The 24,286-nt window shown below is 42.0% G+C and overlaps 2 protein-coding genes across 3 annotated transcripts in view; one reads left to right on the top strand and one right to left on the bottom strand.

Moving 5' to 3' along the window:
- The first annotated feature begins 1,435 nt into the window (after positions 1–1,435).
- LOC130888044 (protein NipSnap homolog 3B) lies at positions 1,436–10,333 on the top strand. The gene is made up of 6 exons (XM_057790869.1): positions 1,436–1,552; positions 4,888–5,098; positions 6,591–6,749; positions 8,556–8,705; positions 9,717–9,803; positions 9,890–10,333. Exons 1-6 carry the CDS (start codon positions 1,493–1,495, stop codon positions 9,964–9,966), a joined length of 744 nt encoding a protein of 247 aa, XP_057646852.1. The 5' UTR covers positions 1,436–1,492; the 3' UTR covers positions 9,967–10,333.
- A 2,701-nt stretch (positions 10,334–13,034) lies between these two features.
- Abca1 (ATP binding cassette subfamily A member 1) overlaps positions 13,035–24,286 on the bottom strand; it is a 116,596-nt gene continuing 105,344 nt past the window's right edge. For both annotated transcript variants that reach the window (XM_057790238.1, XM_057790237.1), the window contains exons 41-50: positions 23,848–23,977; positions 23,466–23,586; positions 22,696–22,758; positions 21,930–22,036; positions 20,047–20,188; positions 19,602–19,736; positions 18,669–18,772; positions 17,921–18,013; positions 17,044–17,287; positions 13,035–16,325 (exon numbers count right to left, since the gene is read on the bottom strand). In XM_057790238.1, coding sequence (XP_057646221.1) covers positions 16,185–16,325; positions 17,044–17,287; positions 17,921–18,013; positions 18,669–18,772; positions 19,602–19,736; positions 20,047–20,188; positions 21,930–22,036; positions 22,696–22,758; positions 23,466–23,586; positions 23,848–23,977 — 1,280 coding nt within the window. In that variant the 3' untranslated portion in view covers positions 13,035–16,184. The remainder of the gene's footprint in view (positions 16,326–17,043; positions 17,288–17,920; positions 18,014–18,668; positions 18,773–19,601; positions 19,737–20,046; positions 20,189–21,929; positions 22,037–22,695; positions 22,759–23,465; positions 23,587–23,847; positions 23,978–24,286) is intronic.

The following is a 24,286-nucleotide window of genomic DNA, read 5'->3' as shown; positions in this document are numbered from 1 at the left end:
AGGTTTCTTGCTAACTCCATAATGGCTCTCTTAATCAAGATATCTCTTTCCTACAGATGTATTTTCACAAAAGTCAAACTAGATGAAAAATAATAAAAACATGGTCAGAAAAGCTTTACACACTGGTATGAAAAGTACAAATTCATAAAATATTTTGATAGTATTTAGTTAAGATTAATATGCACATAACTTAGAAGTCAGCAGTTCAAAGGGTGCAGTCTAGGGCACAATATACACATAACAGAGTCAGCAACTCAGTACTCTATAAAATGAAATGAGGACATGACCATTCCTGCATGTGGTTGAGGAGAAGATTTTCACTGTAGATTTGAGGAAGAGAACAGCCAGAGGCATCTGGAAGTGTCGGCACTAGGCTTCAGGTAACTGGGATGGGTCAAAGCTGTATCTCAGTTGGAACCAGCCTTATCCCCTTTGTTCATAAAAGACAGGAATAAAGTACAATATTATCAGGACTTGTGTTTTTATCAATAATAGTCATAGATATATTTACAGCTGCTGAAATATGTCAAAATCCCTTTTATGGTTATGACGACTTCAAATGCTTGTCTTACCCCCTAGATTGTTATTTAATATCTCTATAAAGAAGCACGTGTGGTTTTCAATAACTTACCTTTCTATTAGATGACGTTTACTCAGTGTAGTTTTTTTAGAGCTGTATGTATTTGCTAAACACTCTTTAGGAGTTCAGAGTATCACAAGATTTCCAAATGTTTGCGACACTAAAAAGGTTTCTAATCCCTAACGACCAGCAGTAAATAATGTGTGTACATTAGTAAGGTAGTCAAGAGGCTGTTTTCATCAGGGAAAGTATTCAAGATATTGGGATCAATAGCTATTTAACGTGAAGTGTAGAGCCATTGAAGGCCGGGTACCTGAGAATGAACGGTATCCCAAGTGAATATAGTTGGAAAACCCTAGAATATGCTCAACGAAGAACAAACACCCACTAGAAAAATATAAATGGTAAAAGAAGTTTCTCTGAGGGCGAAAAATCAGAGGCCGTCGGAGATCTGCTTTCACACCACACAGAATTACTTAATTTCAGTCTCCACGTGTGATTTCAGGCCCTCAGTCCACTGTTCTGGGCTCCAAAAAAATTAACCCATCGCTTGGGGGCCAGGTGGGGGACGGGGGTTGGTCAACAGGGATGCTGAGCACTCTGATAAAGATGAAGGCTCACGGGCCTTTACCACGAGGTCACCCCCACCCCCAGATTTTAAAACACCCAGGCTACGCACTACATTCAGCTCTTAGAAAGCACCCAGGATCCAGAACCTTGTAGAACAAAAGCCAAGCACAGAAGTACGTGCACTACAGAACGAGCTCCCCGCTCCTGCGGGAAGGGGCGGGGCCGCGCCCTCGAACCCCGCCCAGTCAGCGCGTACCTAATCGAGCGGGCGCGCGCACCCGGAAGCGGGGAGAACGCGAGTCCCAGCACCCAGCGGTCTTCCCGTGCGCTCCAGGCCGCGCCATGCTCGCGCTCCGAAGCTGCCTAAGGAAGGTGCTGGCCCCGCGGGCGCTGGCGCCACAGGTAGGGGACGCGGGGATGCGCGACAGTCGTGCGCTGGGAGGTAGACGCGGTCTTTAAATCGTGTACTAACAGGGCTCAGGGAGGTGGGCGGGGTCCGTGGCGCGCACACGCGGCTTTGGGGAGGTGGGCGGGGTCATTGGCGCGCGCACGCGGCTGTGGGGAGGTGGGCGGGGTGGGGGGGGTCTGTAGTGCGGAGAGCTGTGTTCAGGGAAGTGGGCGGGGCCTGTGGCACACCTGGCTAGGGAGAGGTGGGCGGGGTCTGGTGCGCGAGTACACGTCCTCTGATCCTCTGGCAGCGGTTGGCACGTCTAGCCAATGTCCCAGTTTGACCTGGAGCCGAGATCTCTTGAGTCCACGGCACCGAACACTTGAAGAGGTGCCCGCTTTTCCGGTCATCTCCCCAGAAGCTGGACAGAGAGAGCTTTTTCTGGCCTCCGGGGTCATCCCTGAAGCCCTGACCCTTGCGTTTTTGCCGCCCTCGTTGAAGTTTTTGCAGCCACTGCCCGGTTCATACACGGGCACTTTGTGGAGAAACTTGAACAGGAGAACAGGGTTGCCATGGGAGCATCCTGTCCTGCAGTTCCGGGAGTCCCCAAGCCAAGCAAGGCCCTGGAGCCTTGTGAAGCTGGTTGTGCCTGAGATGGGACTTGCATGAGGCTAGCCAGCCTCAGGGGTTGACCATGGATGTTTGACTTGAATGCAGAGAGGTTCATGACTTTCTGGGTTCAGGAAACGCGTTAGCCTGGTCTTGAGACAGACTTTGTGGTGAACACTGAAAAAGTGCTTAACACATAATACAGCCTTTACCTTTGCTGCCTTCCTATAATGGTTGAGGAAAAGCCCCGATTTTGAGATAACGGAACATCAAGCCGATTTCTGCCTTGGCACAGTTTGGTCCAGTCCTGCAGCACTAAATGATCTCACCTCTTAACACACACCTTTTCAATACAGATTTCTTTAATGTGTACTTTCCACAGTAATTTATGCTCCACAAATACAGACTTCTTGACTCACTCTAAAAGACTGTTAAAGTATCCCATGTTTAATTTTTTACAACCGTGTATGTTTTTAAGCATGTATGTTTTTTTTTTATGTGTTTGTGTAGTGTGTGTGTGTGTGTGTTGCTCAAGGGGGATCAGAAGAGGGCGATGGATCCTCAGGGACTAGTGTTAAATACCATCGAGAGCCACCGTGTGGATACTGGAAATGGAACCTGGGTCTTCTGTTGCTCTTAACTACTGATCCAACTCTCCCGCTTTTATTATGTATCTTAACTACAATATGAAGCAGCTAAAGTATGATTACAAACACAAAAAGCTTCTGCCATACAGGAGCACAAGCTTAGTTATTTGGGACAACAGAAATATAACTCATAATCATGCATGAAATGAGCCCCTGCATACAAGCAGAATTTATTCATATACTATTGTGTCTTGTAAACAAAAGTTAAGGCCTGTTGCTTCATAAGTGATCAAGGTAAGCCCTAATTGGTCATAGCTCTACTTACCAAAGTGGTTTTGTATTTTTTTTTCTTGTTTAATTACTTTCGGGAAATGGATACATGCTAATTCAACCTACTTAAGACTTTAAACCAACCTACACAAGACTATAAACTAGAATGGTGTGTGCATGCGTGTGTGTGTGTGTGTGTGTGTGTGTAAACATACACGGGGCAGTTCATAGCAAGGTGCTTTCTAGTAGTTATTAAATCATCACATGAAGTGTAAAGGCCAAATTTAACCTGTAAGCTCCACTTGCCCAAGGACAAGATAACCTCCTGAAATTCTGGAGGCTTTTGTTCATGGGAGATAACAAACCACGTGTTTTCATTCCTCTGAACAACTTTGTTAGACTAAACTGCTCCAGATGTGCTTAATCGTATGTAGTTGGGATGTGCTTGACCATTTGTAGGTGGGAGGTACATAGGCCCCTGATTGGATGGAGGTGGGAAGTACACCGGCAGGAAGTACATTAGGATATGTGATGCCCCCCGTTCCCCACTACAGATATGTGCTTGCCCCTGATTGGACCTAATGGGAAATACAGTGGCCTTATGGGATTGCCTTTTTAAGCCTCTACAAAATGTGACTTGTTGCCATTTCCTGGGAACCCCAGAATGATCTGGGAACCTCAGAGTGGTCCTGGCCAGAGCCCATCCTCCTGGCCAGTATTTAATTAAAGCTTGGTTCAAATTTGGCTAAAAAATTGTGGAACTGATCTTTCTATAGCAAATCTAAGATTTAACAAAGCTTTCATGTAAAGCATGTGACTATTAAAGGATATTTTAACTGGAGCTAAAGATAACGGTCCAGGGAGAGAAGAGTTGGGATAACCAATCATCTTGGGGAATTGGGTGAGGTCTGCCTCCACGGATAGCACAAAGGTTGTTAACAATATCCATTCCAGCCTTCTGGGCAGAAGGGTATTTTATCGCTTTGATTGAGGAGAGGCCACTGTGTTTTGCACGCCCAGCTCCCTAGTGCTCTGTGGGTGCAAGGACCTTTGTGCCCCCAACAGGAAACTAATGTTTCAGAGCACGCTGTCTCCTTGAGTTCTCTCCTTTCAGCTTTCATGCAGCTCCCCACTGTAGTGCAAAGCAATTAATGATTCACACCTTCCTTTTTCTGACCAGTAATTTACTTCACTGAGTATTTTTTAAAAGTTTAGATCAAAATAATAATGCTCATTTTTTTAGAAACCCCAAAAGGCCTTCTGCTAATAAACATGTTCATCATGTCTCTTAAAAAGACATACTACAGCCGGGCGGTGGTGGCGCACGCCTTTAATCCCAGCACTCGGGAGGCAGAGGCAGGCGGATCTCTGTGAGTTCGAGACCAGCCTGGTCTACAAGAGCTAGTTCCAGGACAGGCTCCAAAACCACAGAGAACCCTTGTCTCGAAAAACCAAAAAAAAAAAAAAAAAAAAAGACATACTACAAAATTTGCAAGCTTCTTTTAAACAAGCAGTACTGGTGACTACTGATTTTGACTCAGCAAGAGAAAAGTCCAAAACTACAAGGCTCCTGATCATAGTTCCCTAGGAAACAGGATCACAACCTTGATGAAAGCTTACCAGCAGCTTTTCATGAAAACATGCTTCGCCCTGGCCCCCAGCTAGGAAAGAAGATCTCCGCACTCGGTGTGCTCAGCAGCCATTACCTAAACTGCATCTCTACAAAAACATGCCTGTCTATACAGAGTAGACAGGAGAAATAGAAAGACAAGTTTTGAGTCTACTGTATGTCCTTTGTTTCCAGGCTCAAGTATATGACCGTAACAGCATGATAAATCTTATCTTTTCCAAAATATTTGAATGTCTCGTCTTTTTTTTTTCAGGTGTGTTCACCTTTTGCTACAGGCCCCAGGCAAAGCGATGGGACATTGTATGAATTCCGCACCTATTTTCTCAAGCCCTCAAAGACGAATGAGTTCCTGGAAAATTTTAAGGAAAATGTTCACCTTCGGACAGCTTACTCTGAATTGATTGGATATTGGAGTGTAGAATTCGGAGGCAGAACAAACAAAGTATTCCATATTTGGAAGTATGGTATGAAGCACACAGCTTCTGTTTCATGCAAATGTTCATCGTTAGGTGGTCTGTGAAGCTTGGTTCTTCAGTCTGTATGACTGTGCATACACACAGGTTAAAGAAAACATTTGAAAGCAATACAGTAACAAAGCCAAGTAAATTATTCAGCAGCCCCTTTGTATCTTTTTATCAGTCACTTGCTTAGACTTTGAGGTTAACATTTATGGGAACATATCCTCTCATATTAAACCTTAATTGGATGAACTGACTTTAATTCTCAAAGTTTTAGCATTGTTTGTTAGGAAAAATCTCTTTTGTAAAATTAAAATCCCTGCTTTACTGTCTTGTTCCATAACGGAGGTAGAGGCAGAGGAACTGAAGAAAGGTCTTCCGCTGAAGATGACATGGAAGAAGTACAAGAACGTGTGAAGTTTCTTACCCCTGTGTCTGGTCCTCACAGTCTGTAGCAGGGCCTGGGGGTGCCCAAAGCATTCTTAATCATTTCCCTTTGGGTTTGTCCATCAGTGTCCAAATTAATTTTTTAAAAAATGATTCTCTATGAAAAGTGTTCATTCTGTACCTCATATAGCAGTTCGGGACTTTCCCATGCTATAATAGATCAGACCTCATTAAAATTAATATATGCTTCAGAGAAGTTAAGTCATGACCCATTAAGAGAATGAACAAGAGTGAGAGACTCAACACAGTTTCTGTTTACAGAGTGCATTTTGTTTCACTTAAGTTGAAATTGGTTCCGGGTGTGCCTTGACGTGACTGCCTAGCATCACTACCAAAGCGTTTTTCTCTCAGCCAGGACTGTCAGTAACAAGTTACAGTTGAAGAGAAGAGTCCAGGGGCTGGAGAGATGGCTCAGCGGTTAAGAGCACTGCTTGCTCTTCCAAAGGTCCTGAGTTCAATTCCCAGCAACCACATGGTGGCTCACAACCATCTGTAAGGAGGTCTGGTGCCCTCTTCTGACCTGCAGACATGCACACAGACAGAATATTGTATACATAATAAATAAATAAATAAATAAATAAATAAATAAATAAAAGAAGAGAAGAGTCCACATCTACTGAGCACCAAGTGCTGACGTCTGTTCTAAGGGCTCCTCCTGGGTTCATGTAATCCTCGCCCCAAACCTGGAGACTGATGTTATATCCCCGTCTCACAGACTGAGAAACGCACAGTGACGTTACCTCCTGCACACCGCTGAGTAGGGGAGCCTGTGACGCCCGTCCAGTGAGGTCACAGCAACTCCTGCACACCTCTGAGTGCGGAGCCTGTGACGCCCGTCCAGTGAGGTCACGTAGTTGCTCCATTTCTTTTACCCTACAGACTTCAGTGCTTTGATGCAGACGTCACATCTTTGCAAGTGTGTGTTCCCAAGAACACAGTGTTCTTTGTGCTGTGGATAAAATGTTTGCTTATTTGTGTGGAGTCCAAGGAGGAATAGATAATTTTAAATAAAACAATTTAAACTTTTTCTCCATTCTTTTTTCTACCGTAGATAATTTTGCTCATCGAACGGCGGTTCGCAAAGCTTTGGCTAATGATAAGGAATGGCAAGAACGATTCCTCATCCCAAATTTGGCTTTCGTTGATGCGCAAGAGGTTGAGATTACCTACCTGGTACCATGGTGCAAAATAGGAACACCTCCAAAGGAAGGTGAGTTTCTCTTAGCCTCTGTGAGTTTTCATGCGTGAAATGGTCCAGATGTTAAGTGATTTAAAAAAAAACAAAGTGTCACTGGAAAAGAACAAAAAATGAATTACTTGCCGGGCGGTGGTGGCGCACGCCTTTAATCCCAGCACTTGGGAGGCAGAGGCAGGTGGATCTCTGTGAGTTCGAGACCAGCCTGGTCTACAGAGCTAGTTCCAGGACAGGCTCCAAAGCCACAGAGAAACCCTGTCTCGAAAAACCAAAAAAAATAAAAAAATAAAAAAAATTAAAAAAAAATGAATTACTTATATTCTATAGGAATGCTGCTGTGACTATTGATAAAAACTGATCTTAGTTTATACTTAAAAAGTGAGAATTAATGAACTATTTCTCCAAACTAAGATATATATGTGTGTGTGTATATATATACGTGTATGTAGGTGTGTGTTTGCGTATATGACTGGTACCTGTGGAGGTCGAAACGGCATCAGATCCTCATGGAACTGGAATTACAGACAGTTGTGAATGAACTGCTGTGTGGGTGCTGGGAACTGATCCAAGTTTGTTGCTAGAAGCAACAAGTGCTCTTGACTGCCGAGCCAATCTCTCCAGCCCTTCCAAATGAAGTTTCATGGGTTAAAGCTTAGCTACAATATAGAAAAAGTCTGTATAATACTAAAGTAATGCAAACTTCTATTCACTTACTCATTTTTAGGGTTGAGAGGGTTGAGACAAGGTCTCAGAATATAGCCCAGGCTGACCCCTAAATCACAATTCTACCTCCTTAGACTCTCAAGTAGAGAGATTATAGACATTTACTACAATTCCTGTTTAAATAACATCAATATAAAATTACTCTCCTCTAGCCTGGGCTCTGGGAGCCACCCCACAAGGCATTGCCCTCTGCTCTCACCCCTGCCCAGACATGCTCGCCATCCCTTTAAGTGCCAAATCTTGATTTTTTTCTTACACTTTTCACATTCATTTATTTATATAGTGTATATTCATGCATGGAGGTTAGAAACAACTCGGGGTCGTTGGTTTCTTCCTTACACTGTGTGTGTTCCCAGGATTGAACTCTATCAGACTTGGCAACAAGCAGTTTTTTACACACTGAACCATCTCATCAGGCTTAAATCTTATTTTCTGCTATATTTTTCATAATTCCTTGGTGACCTTGTACGTTTTTTTCCATCAGACCTACTTATCCTCCAGTTTCTCACCTTTGTTTTATATTTCTGACTGGAGGGAAAAGCTAAAGGCCTCCTATGAAATACCTGGATATTTAAGAACACTAACCTCCCGCCCCCCTTCTGAAGTTAACTTTTCTTCAGAAAGTCAGGCAGGACTAGAGGCCATGTTTTCTTGCTATTCCTGTTAGGAACAGACTCCTGAAGGAGGAAATTACACAGACCTCTGTATCTTCCCTCTCAAAATTGAGAACAAGAGCGGAAAATAGGACATCAAAAGACACTTATTTCTTTTCTTAAAGACTTTCACAGCTTAAAATCCTATTTCATGATAAAGGATCAATATTTGGTATGTTGATAAAGTTCCCAGATTAAATTTTCTCCATGTAATTATTTATATATAGCTTCTATTTCCCCTCAGTTATTGAGATTAACTTTAAACATAGACAAGAACATGAAAACAAGGGAAAATAATACAAAGAATTAACAAATATGTCTGCATAAATCTGTGTGTGCAGATGACCCTTCAAATACATATGCATAGGATCACCTCCCACTCTAGACTCTAAATGTCCAACTGTCTGCTAAATAATGTCTGCTAAATAACTTTTGTCAATTCTAGGAGTCTATGAATTGGCTACCTTTCAGATGAAGCCTGGTGGCCCAGCGCTGTGGGGTCACGCATTCAAAAGGGCAGTAAACACCCATGTGGAACTGGGCTACTCTACGCTAGTTGGCGTTTTCCACACTGAGTATGGAGCCCTCAACAGAGGTACAGTTGTCTATTCTGTGAGACTGTGATGAATGTTGGTGATTGCCTTTATTTCTTGGGTGGTTTCTTAAATTATGTTTTTAACTTTGAGAGTTTTTTCTAATTTTAAGGTATGAAAACACTTGGTTTTTTTTTATTGTGATTGCTAATACGTTTTGAAGAAATCTTTGAGAAAATATTAATTCTTTTCATCTTTTTTTTCTAAAAATCTTTTATGTTTTTTTTTTCCAAAATAACATTATTGGAGTAAAGAAATTGTTTCTGAATGAAAATATAAGTATGCATTTTTATAAATACAAAACTATGGACAAAGCCAAACCAAAAAAAATTGAAGTCAACAGTGTTCTATAAATGATAAAGGAATGTAAAGACCATTGAATTATTAGATATAAAAAGACCTGAAACACTGCATGTGCATGGCTGGTGATAGCTTCATGTACTCTAGTATGGATAGATAGACTGTCCTGGCATGTGACCTGAATTTGATCCCTAGCTTCCATATCAAAGCTGGCTAAAGTGGCACCATTTATAATCTTAGCCTTGGGAAGATGGAAATGCGAGTCTTGTCAGGTAGTATAGCCGGATTGTTAAGTTCCAAGTTCAGAAGACCAGTATCAAAGCAAGGATAAGAGAAATTGAAGAAGACACCTGACATTGACTACGCTCACACACGTGACTATTCACACACAGAGACATACACATACACAGTCAGGATCAGGGATGTAGATCAGAGGCTTTGATTCAAAAGGCCCTAGACTTTATGTCTGGTACTACACATATTTAAAAATGTCTGCAATAAGGTTATATTTATAATAGACACACATATGTACATGTACATATGTGCAGATAACAACAGTGAAAAATGGAGGACACGAATTTGAAAGAGCAAAGGGTATATAGGAGGGTTTGGAGGGAGGAAAGGGAAAGAAGAGAATATGTAAGTATGTCACAGTCTCAAAAGAAAAATACCTGTTATAAAAATTACAAGTAACATCTGAATTACGTCTGCAGTTCATGTTCTCTGGTGGAACGAGAGTGCGGACAGCCGGGCAGCTGGGAGACACTGGTCTCACGAGGATCCCAGAGTTGTGGCTGCTGGTGAGCTGGTTCATTAGGCGTGAATTATTTTTAGAACAAATTTGATTCAGCTGATAGCTTCATTGTCGTATAAAATGTCTTTGCAGTTCGGGAAAGCGTCAATTACCTCGAGTCTCAGCAGAACATGTTCCTGATCCCAGCTTCCTTTTCACCACTGAAGTAGGTTCCGACCCGACATCCGGCATCTCAGTCACGGGATGTGAGATGTGTCTGGAGCGGGGGCCCATTGCTCCCAAGAGAACTGTTCCCTTTGTTGCCTGAAGTGGGTGGTGAGTTACTTCACTGTGCCCTCTGCATCCCAAGGCTACCTGTGTCCTTTGCTACCAGTAGTTCTAGAAATACTTCTGTTCATCTTCCCCGTGCCATTTCATGTCTACCAGACACGAGAAAGAGTTGCCATTACTCCACGACCCTGGTACTTTATTCTTCAATGATATCTTGTCTTCTGTGATTTCATGACTAATTGATATCCTATACTCAAATAATGATTTTGAATTTTTTGCCTGGAATAAAATTTTAAATTAGTTAAATACAGTATCTGCCTTTTTATCATGTTCATTTTTCCTGAAATTTAAAAATATTTTTACCCAGTAATATTTGTTTTGTGATATCAAATGGGATTTGTAGAAATATTAAATCTAGTATTTGTCTTTAGAAAAGTGCAATATCATGTCCCCTATATTCATAATTTTATATTAATTATTAAGTCAAAGTTGGAAAATAATATATTCTTGAGATTTGTTGTTGGATTGTATGGTTTTAGCATGTTCATTTTTAATTAACTTTTACCACTTTTAACTTTTCCTTGAATCACTCACAAACATTATGAGACATTTATTTCAGTGAGATCTTTATAATTATGAAAGTCTTTGACCTAATAAAAGCCTTCACATCTCTTCTGATTTTTTCAACCATGTCTTAAATATTTGTATCCTCCTCTCTGGAGCGCCTCCTGTGTTGCAAAGGGTAATGGCACCATAGTGCTCTGCGCTGTCATAACAATAAAAGACAACCCCCCCCCCCCCCCCAGGAGGCGCCAAGGTCCTGATTCCACCCCCCACTTCTCTTCCCCAAAGACACTGGGTTCTTTCTCCTCAGCAGCAGAGATTTTTCCCAATTGTGTTTGATATTACATGCTTCTGGTGTGTTCTCACCAGCCACCTTCCAGGGTTGCCCCTGCTCTTGTTGAGATGGGAACTTAAATGTCACTTCTCAGACAGGCTGGCTTTGACTCCTCCCCATTGTTAACTTCTCGCCATGTTCCCTTTTCTTCAAAGCACTCGATGTGCCAGGCGTGTGTGTCTGTGTGTGTGTGTGTGTCCGCTGTCATTCGCCCTTCGCTGATGCTTACCCCAACATTGTATCCCCAGAACCCAGAAGGATGCCGGGCATATAAAGCTTAGTAAACATTTGCTGAATTAATAAATAACAATGCTCAGAGGATTTCCCAAGGACAGGTTTGACAGTTTCCTTCCAAGGAAGGACGTTTTCTGTTTAATTAGCTCTGTATCTGGAAGCAGATTTCTCTGAGGCATTGTTTATTTAACATGTAAAATGTCTTACCTCATTGGGAAGGCTAACAGGATAAGACAACAACAAAAATAAACATGAAAATGGTTGCTCATTTTCTCCTCTGATTTTGCAAACTCGATACATTCAATAGCACCGCCCATAAGGTCCAGGGTGGTTTTTAGAGAGGTTTTTCTCTAGAATATTTTGGTCAAAACTTATGGGTAACTTGAATTTTCATCTTGGTTACCTGTTAACTGCCTTTTCACACTACACTTATTATTATTATTATTATTACTTTCTCCATTGTGAATTTTCACAGAAAGAGTTTTGTTATTTCATCCAAGTCCCTTCATGAGAACTTTCAGAGACAAAACAGGTGCGCAGCAGATGCTGAGCAGATTCTAGCCCTGCTCAAAAGCCAAGACCCTGCATGCACAGTTCCCCTGGTGCCCTGGATAGATGACCACTTATTGCACGTTGTTCCAGCCATTCTCAGGAGGTAACTATAGACCCAGTTGGGCTTTTCAAGTTGCAAACTGATTTTTTGTTGTTGTTGGGTTTACATCCTGACTTCATTTCCTTCCCACCTCCCCTCTGCTCCCTCCACAATCCTCTCCTCCATTCCTAGTCAGAAAAGGGCAGGCCTCCCTGGGTATCAACAAAGCATGGCATATCAAATTGCAGGAAGACGAAGCACTTCCCCTTGTATTAAGGCTGGGCACGCAACCCAATTAAGAGGAATAGTCCCAAAACCAGCAAAAGACAGCCCCTGCTCTCACTATTAGGAGTCCCCCAAGAAGACCAAGGACAGCTATACAACTGTCCCACCTATGCAGAGGGCTTAGGTCAGTCCCATACAGGCTCCCTGGTTGTTGGCTCAGTGTCTGTGAGCCCTTTGAGCCCAGGTTAGTTGATTCTGTGGGTGTTCTCGTGTCCTCGATTCCTGGCTCCTACAATCCTTCCTCCCTCTCTTCAGCAGGATTCCCTGAGCTCGGCCTAACATTTGTCTGTGGGTTTCTGCATGTTTCCACCAGTTGCTGGGTGAAGCCTCTTTGGTGAGATCTGGGCTAGGCACCAATCTATGGGTATAGCAGAATATTGCTGAACATGAATACAGTGACTTTCTTATTCTCCAGTGGCGTTTAGTTCTGTCCAAGGCTGAGACTGATTCTTAATGAGCCAGGAAAATCCATCCACACTGTCTCAACAGAGCACCGCATGTATATACACTACATAGTGGTCTAGGAGCAGGGAGGAGGTGTAGAAACCAACCCCAGGGCCTCCCAATATCATTTCTCTTTCCAGATGTCTGCTTTGGGCATGGTGACCCTTACCGTCACCCCGACACACACCTACCAGGACTCATGATGCTGTTTTTAAAGTTTTGGTTGAATCAGCACCAAAGGCACCTATCTGAAGCCTCTTCAGAATCAGCTGTTTTCAGTAAGGAAGCCTGCCTACGGTGCATTCAGCTTAGGAGTCCCTGATAGTTAGTCCATCTAGAAAACCCCTCTGACATTATTTATCGCAGTTCTTCAGACGCAGCTGAATCTGAAAACACACAACACTCTTATTTTTGAAGTAGCAGTCCGAGTTCTTTCCACGGAGCCTTTGACCTTTTCCTAAACCGACACTACTGGCTAGAAGAGCTTCCCCTCTCGGCCAGCCTTACCGCTCGGACAGCAGATGGCGCTGTGGACGCACCAGAGTAAATCTGTGTAGACCAGCAGGACTGTCGCAGCTTTATTTCGTGACTCAGAACATAGAAACAGGCTTTTTAAACACTTCATATAAAGTTATTGACAATACAAATTTTTTTTCAGTTTTTCTTTCTTTTAATGAAAATGATTTAACTTAGAAATCTGCTCTGAAACTTTTGTCTAGTTTTGCAATTCTCCGATATTCCAGTGCAAAAATAGATCCATTACAGATAGCATAAAGTGCTTGGAGTAAGGGCCAATGATGATGAAAAAGCACAAAAACAGCTTCATCCTAGGGTCCAAGGGAAAAGAAGAACATACCGAATCCATATGGAAATATAAATGTTCTATAAAAAGGGATGCAGCGGTTTTGAATGAGAACAGTATTACTGTGATATTACACTCTTACCAGTAAATAGTAACAAGAGTACAAATTAGTATTTCAGTATCAAAGTGATTCTCATTACACAACACATGGCTCTTTGGAACAATTTTACCTGATATATACAACCATGAGAAGACAAGAGACAATCCCTTAAGGTTCATGACTACTACACAGAGTCATGATGTTTAACATGTAGTAGGCATGAGGCATACGCTTTCAGTACAGACATGGAAATACAGTAGCTTGAGGTTTGTTTGTTTCATACGGAAGTGTGCTGGGTATGTATAGAGAGAGGACTCACTTTCCTTTGTCTTTCTCATGTTCACAGTTAGTAAGTTTCCCAAGATAAAAAAAAAAAAACAAAAAAAGTTAAATCAGAAGTGTTTCTGCTTGACAATTTCTAAACTCACATAGTATATCTCATCTCCACAGGGAATAGAAGGACAGTTTATTGGAAGATAGGATTGATTTTTAAAATCTCTAAAATAATTACATAGACAAAGAAAAATGAGAGACTGCTGTTTGGATAGTGTAAAAAGTAGCAATACTACAGACTGTTTCTAGCTTTAGAAAAGATTTTAGGTCTACACTGAATTAAATCTTTTCAAAACAGTTCACAGTGCCTTAGGTTTTTTGTTATTTGTTTTTTGTTTGTTTGTGTGTTTGTGTTTAATATGGCCTCAAAATCAGCATAATTAAAAGAATGATTTGCTCAGGACTGTAGTGTAATTAAAAGTTAGGATATGACGATAGTGGACTGAGAAAGCCAACAAAAGGTTGATTTTAAAAAATAAAGATTTCTTTTTTTTGAATTTTGTGTCTCTGACAGAAAAATACAGTGGTATGCCAATAATTATTGGGAACAGTTTCATTGCCATTTTAGAAACCTATGTTGACATTAGTTTCAAAATTTTTCTTTTCAAGCAGTGAGTTATATAACAATATTTTATAAACTTATCAATTTAAAATAGATCTGAAATCTTATACTTCCAAATTTGTTGTTTAAATCTTAGAGTAAGTTGAAGAAACTAGGAGTGAAAGCTCACTTGAACTTTGCCATACTGGAATTCACTCAGACTTTTGTTTTGTGTGAAGACAGATGACATTGAGCATTAATGAAATAACATTTTTACATTGCTTGCCAATGGGAATATTAAGTCTGGGTTAGAGAAGTCTGAAAAATACTCCATGTGGAATAGTTTGTCGATTTTTTTATGATTGGTTAGTCTGAAGAGATCAAACATTTGAGACCGTCAGAGGTTTAAGTGGGTGTCTAATAAATATCTTGCAAAGCCATTATTTTAAAGGTCCCAAAGGTCACAGGCACAAGTTGTATCCAAGAAATTTCAAGCTAGCTGTTTTCTCCTTAAGAGTTCATTGTTAACTGACTCTTCTCTTGGCTTTTGTATTGATGCTATCAAGTGGGCAAGGGGGGTACCCTATTCCTTCAGTGGATTCAACAAAACCATCTATATTTGTAAATCTCTCAACTAAATATATGGCATAGAAAAATCTGCTACCCCTCCCTCTCACTCCTATCCACACATCTACATGGTAACTATATCCCAAAAGTACTCAATCAACAAACTGAAGTGAGCAGTATTCTCCAGGATCTTAAAATGTGGCATGAGATGCTGACTACAACATAGCTTTCTGGCTACCAGGCACTAGTTAAGACATCCCAACTGCAAATTTACCAAGGAAAATAAGTCATGAGACAGAGTGGCCACATTCCTCTTTGCCACTGACGTCTAGGCATAGGGTTCAGGGTTCCAGAAGCCATTGGTAAAACTTAAAATTCCAAATAATATTAATAGTGCAAAGAGTTTTATCAAAATTCCACCTTTTAATTTTCGAGGTTAAACAGTTAGAAATAATACTAGCAGTAACACTACATTTGTGTCAAATAACAAAGGGTCTTGAGATGCAGTGTACCGTGTTGTGTTAGCAGACAGTCAGGACAAACAGACCCAGATCTCCCACGTGTAAATGCACCAGCTCTTTCATGCCACACCCTGAGCTCGGCGGCTTGCAGCCCCAGCAGTTGGCTGCTGATCTCTGCTTCCTACAAGGATCTAATGTGTGTTGAAACAGTCTCAGAGAGATGACCGGGTGACCCATGAACAACAGAGCCTGTGGTTAGAGAGATCCACAACAGCAGCTCATCAAAGAAAGAACCAAAGCAGGGCTTAAGTCACACATGGCACCATTGTCACCTGATATTTAATGATGTCGACAGACAGCAGGGCGGCTTTCACGAAAAGTGTGTGTGACACAACCTCGGTGCTTCAGGCTTTCTGAGCATCTTGGCACTAGTAATTCTGGCACACTCATCGCCAGCAATGGATGTGTCACCAGGAAACCAGTTTTGTGGTTCGACATGGCTTACTGATGCCTTTGACTTGATGATCACTGACCACGACTATCTGATGGATTGTGGTTGCCATCCCAGTGAGAATACACAGGAACAGAAAGTATGAATCCAAACCCACATATAGTCTGCTTGGTTCCATACCAGAGTTTCACATCTGTATAAGGTAATGAACTAACTTCAAGTCATTTTCCCTAGAGAGCCATACAAGACATAGGCTACAAAGGCACTGCCCCTGTAATGGAATTGTGAGTTCTCGTTGCATTGAATTGCATTGCATTGAATAGTGTCAGTACAGTATCCAGTTTGTTTCTTTCCACAGAAATGCACGACTGTTCCTTCCAGAACACTTGACACTGTGCAAAGGGAGATCGAGCTCTCCCTTCTGCTCATTCACCCGTGAACAGGGCTCTTCACACATAACTTTCTTTCACTTTCTCATCTTGTAAAAAAGACGTGAGGACAGCCACGTCCACAACTGTCTGGTTTTTGTGTAATGACAGGTCCTTTAAGTGGTCATCATCACTTTGGTCCTTGGCAAAGTTCACAAATACCTATCAAAAGGAAGGTGAGCATTCGTAAGTACCTCTTGACCTGTTCTTTTGTTCCTGAATTTTATTGCATTTTTCCTTACGTTGAAATTGGGTCAGGTAGAACACAGAATGGAGTAAGTAAATGAACTAGAAAACCCTGTGTGAAGGGGAGGATACTTGAAAAACATCAAGAGCAATACTATGCCAGGCGGTGGTAGTGCACGCCTTTAATCCCAGCAGTCGGGAGGCAGAGGCAAGCGGATCTCTGTGAGGTCGAGCCCAGCCTGGTCTACAAGAGCTAGTTCCAGGACAGGCTCCAAAAAAAAGATCTTCTACATCAACCCCACATCACCAATTGTTCAATCATCCCCTTATCAACCATCACTGTGGCATATTTAGGCTTGATTAAAAGGAAAAGAAAAAACACTTCCTGGATACCTATTAACTACCAATTTTGGTATATTTTGTTCATTAGAAAGAAGAAGGCATCTGGCAAAATGCCTGGCTTGTGGTTGATAGGCCATAAATGGTAGTTATTATGACAACTGATAAAACAGTCACAATAACTACATGTAGTAAAAAGCATCATCATTTTGCATGTGCTCATAGAGAATAAGAAGTAATAACAGAGGAGGAATCAAAGCACAGACAGACCGGCTGAACTCTTGGGCTCCCAGTGGGGAGGAAGGACCAGGCATCCTAACCCTGCAGCTAAATGTACTCTGGACTGAAAGCTTACTTGGTCAAGTGTTGTCTGAGAGACAGAGTAGTCTTCTATGTGGAGTCGCTTTTTGCTCTGGGAGAGGATGCTGAATATCCTGGCCAGAGACGACAAGGAGGAGGGAAGCTGGTACTGTAGCATGTTTCGGTGTTTCTCCTTTAGGACACTTCCTGGAAAGGCGAGTCCAAAGAACTCCTGGACAGGCTTGAGGTCAGGGTTGGACCCTGCTATTCGTACAACTATCGTGTAACCATCTCCAAACCTGAGGGCAGGACAAAGACATCCAAATGGAGCATTCCCAGAAAACTTCCCAAGAGGATACTCAACCCTGAAACCCCAACGTGTGCTGAGAGAAAGGGAGGTCTCTGGCAGCCCTACAGAGCAGTTTCCGAGAAAAGGAACCCATTTTATCTACCAAACACCTAGGTATGTGTGGTGCCGTGCCCAGAACCTTGGGTACAGGATTCCACTAAATCCCCAGTGTGGACCCATGAAGTCAAACACACAGATAAACAGAAGCCCAACGAATTTAATCACTTTGCCCATGTCCCAAAGTTAACTTCTGAGTTACGGCAGGACAAGGATGTGAACCCATTTCTGTTAATTCCACGTTGTGTCCTCATAATCATAACACCACAGATGAACTATTAAATTTAATTTATATAACAAAATTCAGAAAAGTCCCAGGAAACCGCCGCTCAGAGAGGTTAAGTAACTTGCCTACAAATCATAACCAGTGCATGGCAGGGTCAGAATTAGACCATTTATACTTCAAAGCCCTTGGGCTTTTTACTATGCTCTTTCTGTTTCTATTTTAAGCTACCAAATATACACTCAACAAAGAATAAACACCGACCACTTCACTAGATGCTAACCCAAAGAAATGGTTTGTTACCTGTTTTTCAGATGCTGGACACTGCCAAGGCACCTGAACCTCCCGTTGACCATAATGGCCATCCTTGTGCACAGAGCTTCACATTCTTCCATACTGTGGGAAACAGAAAGAGGGTTTCCTTTCAGAGAGATGCTCCTCTATGCATCGGAACATCACTATGGCACCTGGTACTTTAGAGAAACACATCCCCATTATCTTAGGGCATCTCTGGCCAAGATACAGAAATGATGTTCTTCCCTGTCATGGGCCTTACGATTGTGGAAAGGTAGAAATAATCCAAATATTTGCACAAAGAAGCTACATAAATAAGTAGATCTTCATGAAATCCAATCCAGCTTTAAGAAATGATGCCATACCTAAATTTTATGACTTGAAATAATGTTCCCAATGCACACATTATAATTACATTTTTTTTTGTTTACAAAATACTTGTATGTATAGCTTTGCATAAGAATATTTTGGAACATATACAGACAAATGATAATAATAATCCTGAAGTGGAATAATTCCAGGTGATAACTTTCAGTCTTTGCATTTATTTTCAATTTTTTTTTTTTTTTTTTTTTGTTCCTGTCCTGGAACTAGCTCTTGTAGACCAGGCTGGCCTCGAACTCACAGAGATCCCCCTGCCTCTGTCTCCCGAGTGCTGGGATTAAAGGTGTGTGCCACCACCACCCGGCTCTATTTTTTTTTTTTAAACGACCAAATAGAATCACAGACTTAGAAGCCAAGACTCTGTAGTACTGACCTATGAGATGTAAGAACTACGGATCTCCCCTCCTTGACAATGCTTAAGGCGCAATTCCACAAGAATCTCCGAGCTTTGGGGTCCATGCCTGTGGTTGGTTCATCCTATAATTAGAATAAAACAAGTTTAATTATTTGCTGGGAAAAAATAGCAAAGAATTTTTTTTTAATGCTAAAGATCATGCCTGGTGTGGTGACACCTTAATCCCAGCACTGAGGAGGCAAAGGCGTGTGGACCTCTGTGAGTTCAAGGCCAGCCTGGTCTACACAATGACACCCCATCTCAAAACAAAATGGGAAAAAAAAAAAAACCTTATTGTCTAAAACTTTTGAAGTTAGTAAGGTTTAGGTAAAACTGATAACTCAATATTTTTTCCTGTATCACTCCTTGTTCAAAGATACTTGCTAATCTAGAAATTTCTTCCTCACATGGTCAAGGTAACATTAAAGCCTCAGCTCAGGGCTTCTTCCCATACCTTCGGGGTTTTCTACAAAATGAAGATCAAAGGCCACTGCCCAGTCTGATCTGATTTTTATTTATCTGTCTGTAAGGAACTGTGGTCCAGTGGCTACTGTGGTCACCCTGAAGCAGTGCCCTCACTCTCTACCTCTGGATGATGAACATAGTCACAAGTCATGAAGAATGTTTCCAAGAAAATAATACATTCTGCTTCAGCCATACTTGTAGGGACCATCCAAGACAAGGTGCCTGGGGCATGTCTACTGGGAGCCTGGGAAAGTCCAGCAGAGCCACCCAGTGTGCTCTGTGGGAGAAGCTTCCCTCTGCTTCTCCAAGCCTGTTCTGCAAAGAACAGCAGATTGACTTGCCGTCACCACACCAAGCATGCAATGACCAGCCTGTATGTGACTTCAGATAAACCACGCTCATTCACCACAGAAGAATAGCCGCCACCTTCCATGCACACTCACTCACCAGAAAGACCACAGGAGGCCCACCAATCAAAGCCATGGCCGTGGAGAGCTTTCGTTTGTTGCCTCCACTATAGTTGCTGGCGTATTTCTCTCCATACTTCACAAGGCCCAGTTTGCGAATCGCCCATTCACCAACCTAGAGAGATAGAGAACACTTTGATTTCTGTTGGGTTCAGTACCGTCAATCATGCTTTCTTACAATCACATAGGAAAGTTCTCTTGTTAGGCAGGACTCAAGTCTCAGATACTCCCAGAGGAGGGAGAAGAGGTTCATGTGGTGGGACCTGCACTCACTCCCTGCACCCTACCCTGTGTATGCCTACCCTCTCCCGTCCCCCACCAGAAGAGAGACTGGGACAAGGTCTCGGGTTGCCATCACGTGTGAAGAAGCTGTGAGATACAAGGTGTCAAAAGAGACATGTCTGGTTTTCTGGCTCCCACAATACCTTGCCAACTTCTTTCTCTGGGACTCCCCTCAAGAGGGCAAAGAACTCCACGTGCTCTCTCCCAGTGAGCAGCTCAGTGATGGCATCAAACTGAGGGCAGTAGCCCATGTTCTGATGTACTTCGTGGATGTTGGATAAGATGCTGGAAAGGAAGACAGAACCAGTCAGGTTTTAAGTCTTCAGAGATACTCCGATGAGACAATCTGGCCTGGCATTCCTAAAAGAAGTGTGCTTGCACAAAACAACCCTAGACTGGCTTCTGAAGTTTGGGAGAAGAGCCTTGCTGTCCCCAGGATGCCAACTCTTCTGAGAAGTAAGGTTCCTGTCTCTCCCCTGAATAGGTCTTGTTGGCTCATGAGTACTTCAACTTGCAGGCTTGATCAGTTTCAAAATAAGTCTTATGTTACAGAGTAATCTTTTCGTACACTATGAAGATTTGTCACTCGGACTGGTTTAATAAAAAGCTGGATGACCAAGAGCTAGGTAGGACTTTTGGGGCAGAGAGGATTCTGGGAAGAAGGGTAGAGACAGAGTCATCAGCCAGATGGAGAGGATGTAGAATTGGCAGTACAGAGTAAAAGGGATAAAGCCATGAGATAAAAAAATTGATTGATAAAAATGGGTTAATTATGTTTTAAGAGCTAACTAGTATAAGCTATTTGCCAAGTCTTCATAATTTAATAGTAAGACTCAGTGTGGTGATTTGGGACCTGGCAGGATAGACAGAAAAATCTGCCTACAAGTCTATGCAACTGTAGTACAGTCTTTGCCAACAACCCCGGTCACAACTATCTGGAACTTTAGCACTAAGACTCCATCTCACACTTGACTCTGTGGTCTGGCCGTATGTACCAAGCACCCTTAAAAGACTAGAGTAAACTCTAGTCTTCATCATGACCATGGGGTACCACGCAAGGCCCAGAGATGCTGGGTATGAGCTCTCCTCAATCACTGTTCGGCCATAACATTCATGTTCCAAACATTCTGGTTCCACTAAATACAGAGTGTGGACTGCAATTTGCTTCTCTATTTGCTTATTATAGACCCTCTAGCACATGGTAACAGGAAAAAATACACATACAGATAATTTACTTATACCTGCGGGGATGACCTCTAGGTTCTATAAAGCCAGTCAAGCTAACAGCTGCTATTATCTAAAAATTTGGGCTTCCATACCCCAGTCTGATGGGTGCCTTTCAGCTGCTTCCAGATAGCCACGAACTTGACACATAGGCACAGTCCTCTGCTTATTTAATGCTCTGGGGCCAGCCTTTTCAAGACTTATAACCAAGGTACCCCATGGTTACTGTGCCTGGCTCTCACAGCTATATTGCCCAAACCGGTTGCTTAATCAGTAGCTGAGCTAAACCTAAGAATATGCCAATTATTGTCATGTCTTCAAATTCCAGGAGCCTGGAGCTAGAACAAGACTGGGGAGTCATCACTATTCCAAGAATTTCTATTCTTTTAAGGCTCCTTTAGATTGCTAATAAAATAAATCTGCAAGAGATGGGAGGAGATGGCCAAGTTATCGCGTTCCTGACTCTACGGTAATACTGACTGACAATAAGACTCGGTTACGATTGCATAATTCCATGCATTTAGTAAAATAAAAATCGTAGATCTGTTCTCTCAAAACAAGTAAATTATATGTCTGTAAATTATACCAACATAAAGTGTTAGGGAAGAGTAAAACTGAGGAAATATAAAAATAGTGCTTATCTCTAGGTGGTGAGTTAGAGGTGATTCTGAGCTTCTGACCTAAGAAATTTGAATGTTTTATGACCTAGAGTACTGGGATAGGCAGAATCTAACAGCATATTTCTTAAAGCTGAACAAAGGAACCCTGCACAGAGAATACAGTAGTCTGCTTCTCTTCACACCTGTTTTTGTTAAGCAGAGCATCCCCTCTGGTCACAGTGGTATCTCCAGTCAGCATCTTGAACGTTGATGACTTCCCAGCACCGTTAACACCCAGGAGTCCAAAGCACTGAAAAGCAAGACGAGGAGAACCACTTGAAATACCTCTAAATCTCAGCCTGAATGGCCCAATAAAATAACTTCCTGGGCTTGGATCTGATTTGCCATTGATCCCAAGGCATCTTTCTTAAGAACCAATGAGAAGTTCAATATTCAGATATCAGTGTGCACGTGTGCGTGCATGTGTGTGTGCATTTGGAGAGAGAATGAGGGTGGAGGAGAGAACATGTTTATGTATGCACCATGTTGAATGTGGGTACATTTACAATAACTGAGTCATTACGTTGAGACCAAGGTCAATCTGTGAAGAACAGTAGAGAAAGCCACTGGTCGCAACTCACCACATACCAACTACCCTAAAAACATAAACAAACAAACAAAAAAAAAACCTCAAAAATTATGAAAGGAGAAAACTAATTTTTTAACCCATGTTTGAACTTTACTCTCTCAATGGATCCCCTAAAGCACGCTGTGCATGATTTTTTATACCGCCTGCGAGCATCCAAAAATTGTCCTATTTTGACCCAAGAGGTTCTCATTCTGTCCATGACTGACTATTTCTCACAGACACAAATAAAGAAACCTTTAAAAGTCATTTTACATAGTCACAGACTGCTGTTGTTGGATTTGGTAGATACATACTAAGCACAATACAGACAGTGCATTTACCTCGCCAGGAGGAATGCCAACGCAAATCCTGTCAACGGCCGGCTTCCGCTTCCGTCTATAGATCTGCAAGCGACACAACACATAAATCCATGGATCTCAGTGACTCAGGACTCTCTCCTACAACTGTGGGCAAGGGGACTCTAGCCCACACCCATCACCAAACACAGCTCATCAAATGGCTATGCCACACAGTGCGTGTGCCAGAGTCTTGCTCTGCCTCTGCGACAGTGGCTTTTAACTGACTCTGAAACTCAAACTGGAATTTCTTTTTATTCCTAACATGAGTCTCTAAAAATAAAAGTGATATATTTTAAAATTAAATTACATAAGGCAGAAATCTATGATAAAATGTCTCAAATACAATAAAGCAAAATTTAAGGATTATGGTATTTGGAAAGGGATGAAGCAGACCTTGTTTTTCTGAGCAATGGAAGTAGAGTTTTTGAGCCATGAAACTCAAAATCAACCATTTATTCTCTGAACCTTGGCTAGACATGTAATGTTAGTATGTTTTAATAACTACCATAAATGTAAGTATGCAAAATAAATAAATCCAAGAGTGGGAATTGCATTATACAAGTATTCTCAGTAGGATTTTTTTAAATTAAGAAATCTCCATGGTGTATTTTAATAGAATTGACAAAGCCTGGTGTAGATACACATTTGGGGAAGCATATTTTTAAAATTAAGCACGTCAGCAAAATGCTAGTCAGCAGATGAAGTGGAGAAAACTGGAAACAAGCTGTCTGAGTTCACACTCGTGACCTCACCTTGGTCAGCTCCTTGATTTCCAGGATGTCATTCTGTCCTCCGCCATCCAGAATTCTCTGTCTCTCCCGTCTCACATCCTCATCCTCATCATTCAGAGGAGGAAGCTTTGCCTTTACAGGTCTTAGGAGAAACGTTTTTAAGGAAAAAAAAAATCAAACTTTTCAGCTGCTTTCCAAGGCAAAATTCATGTCTCTAAAAGCAATATTATCAAGCCCATTTGCCGCCATTGCTAGGGTCTACAGGGCTGGGAGCTGAGAGAATGCTCACAATAGGAGGAGAATCCACTTCACTGTGTGAGCACAGCTCAGTGTAGTCACCCAGGACCACGGTCCCCCTTGCCCCTCCCATCCAGTTACTCCAAGATGCAGAGAAAAAGCTCACCTGGGCCTGATGAAGAACCTGTACTGGATCAGGACAGTAATGAGGAAGAAAACCACCCCTTCCACGGCCATGGCAAAAAGGTTTCGTCCTACCAAGTCCCAAGAGAGCGGAGACACAAAGCGATTCTCCCCTGTGAGACACAATGCGGACATCTGGTCAGAGGGGAGATATCGGGATCACGCATGGCCCTACTTCCTGTTTCTGAGGCAGATTCTCTTTGAGTGTTCCTAGAATAGTGATCTGCACAGAGCTGTGCTTGAGCTGTGGGTGGCTTTCGTTGTTTGTTTTTCATTTACGTTAGTAAATTGTACGTGTAACCTGAGAGGCTAGTTTAGTGTAAACATTTTTTAAAACTCTTGAAAAAATTAAAGGACTACCTTTTATATTAAAAAAAAAAGAGGAAAAAAAGAAAGGAAGGGAGGAGAGAGGGGGGGGGACC

Source organism: Chionomys nivalis, chromosome 16 (assembly GCF_950005125.1).
Source record: "Chionomys nivalis chromosome 16, mChiNiv1.1, whole genome shotgun sequence".
In the NCBI taxonomy this organism is placed as follows: Eukaryota; Metazoa; Chordata; class Mammalia; order Rodentia; family Cricetidae; genus Chionomys; species Chionomys nivalis.
This window is presented reverse-complemented; position numbering and strand designations above follow the sequence as displayed.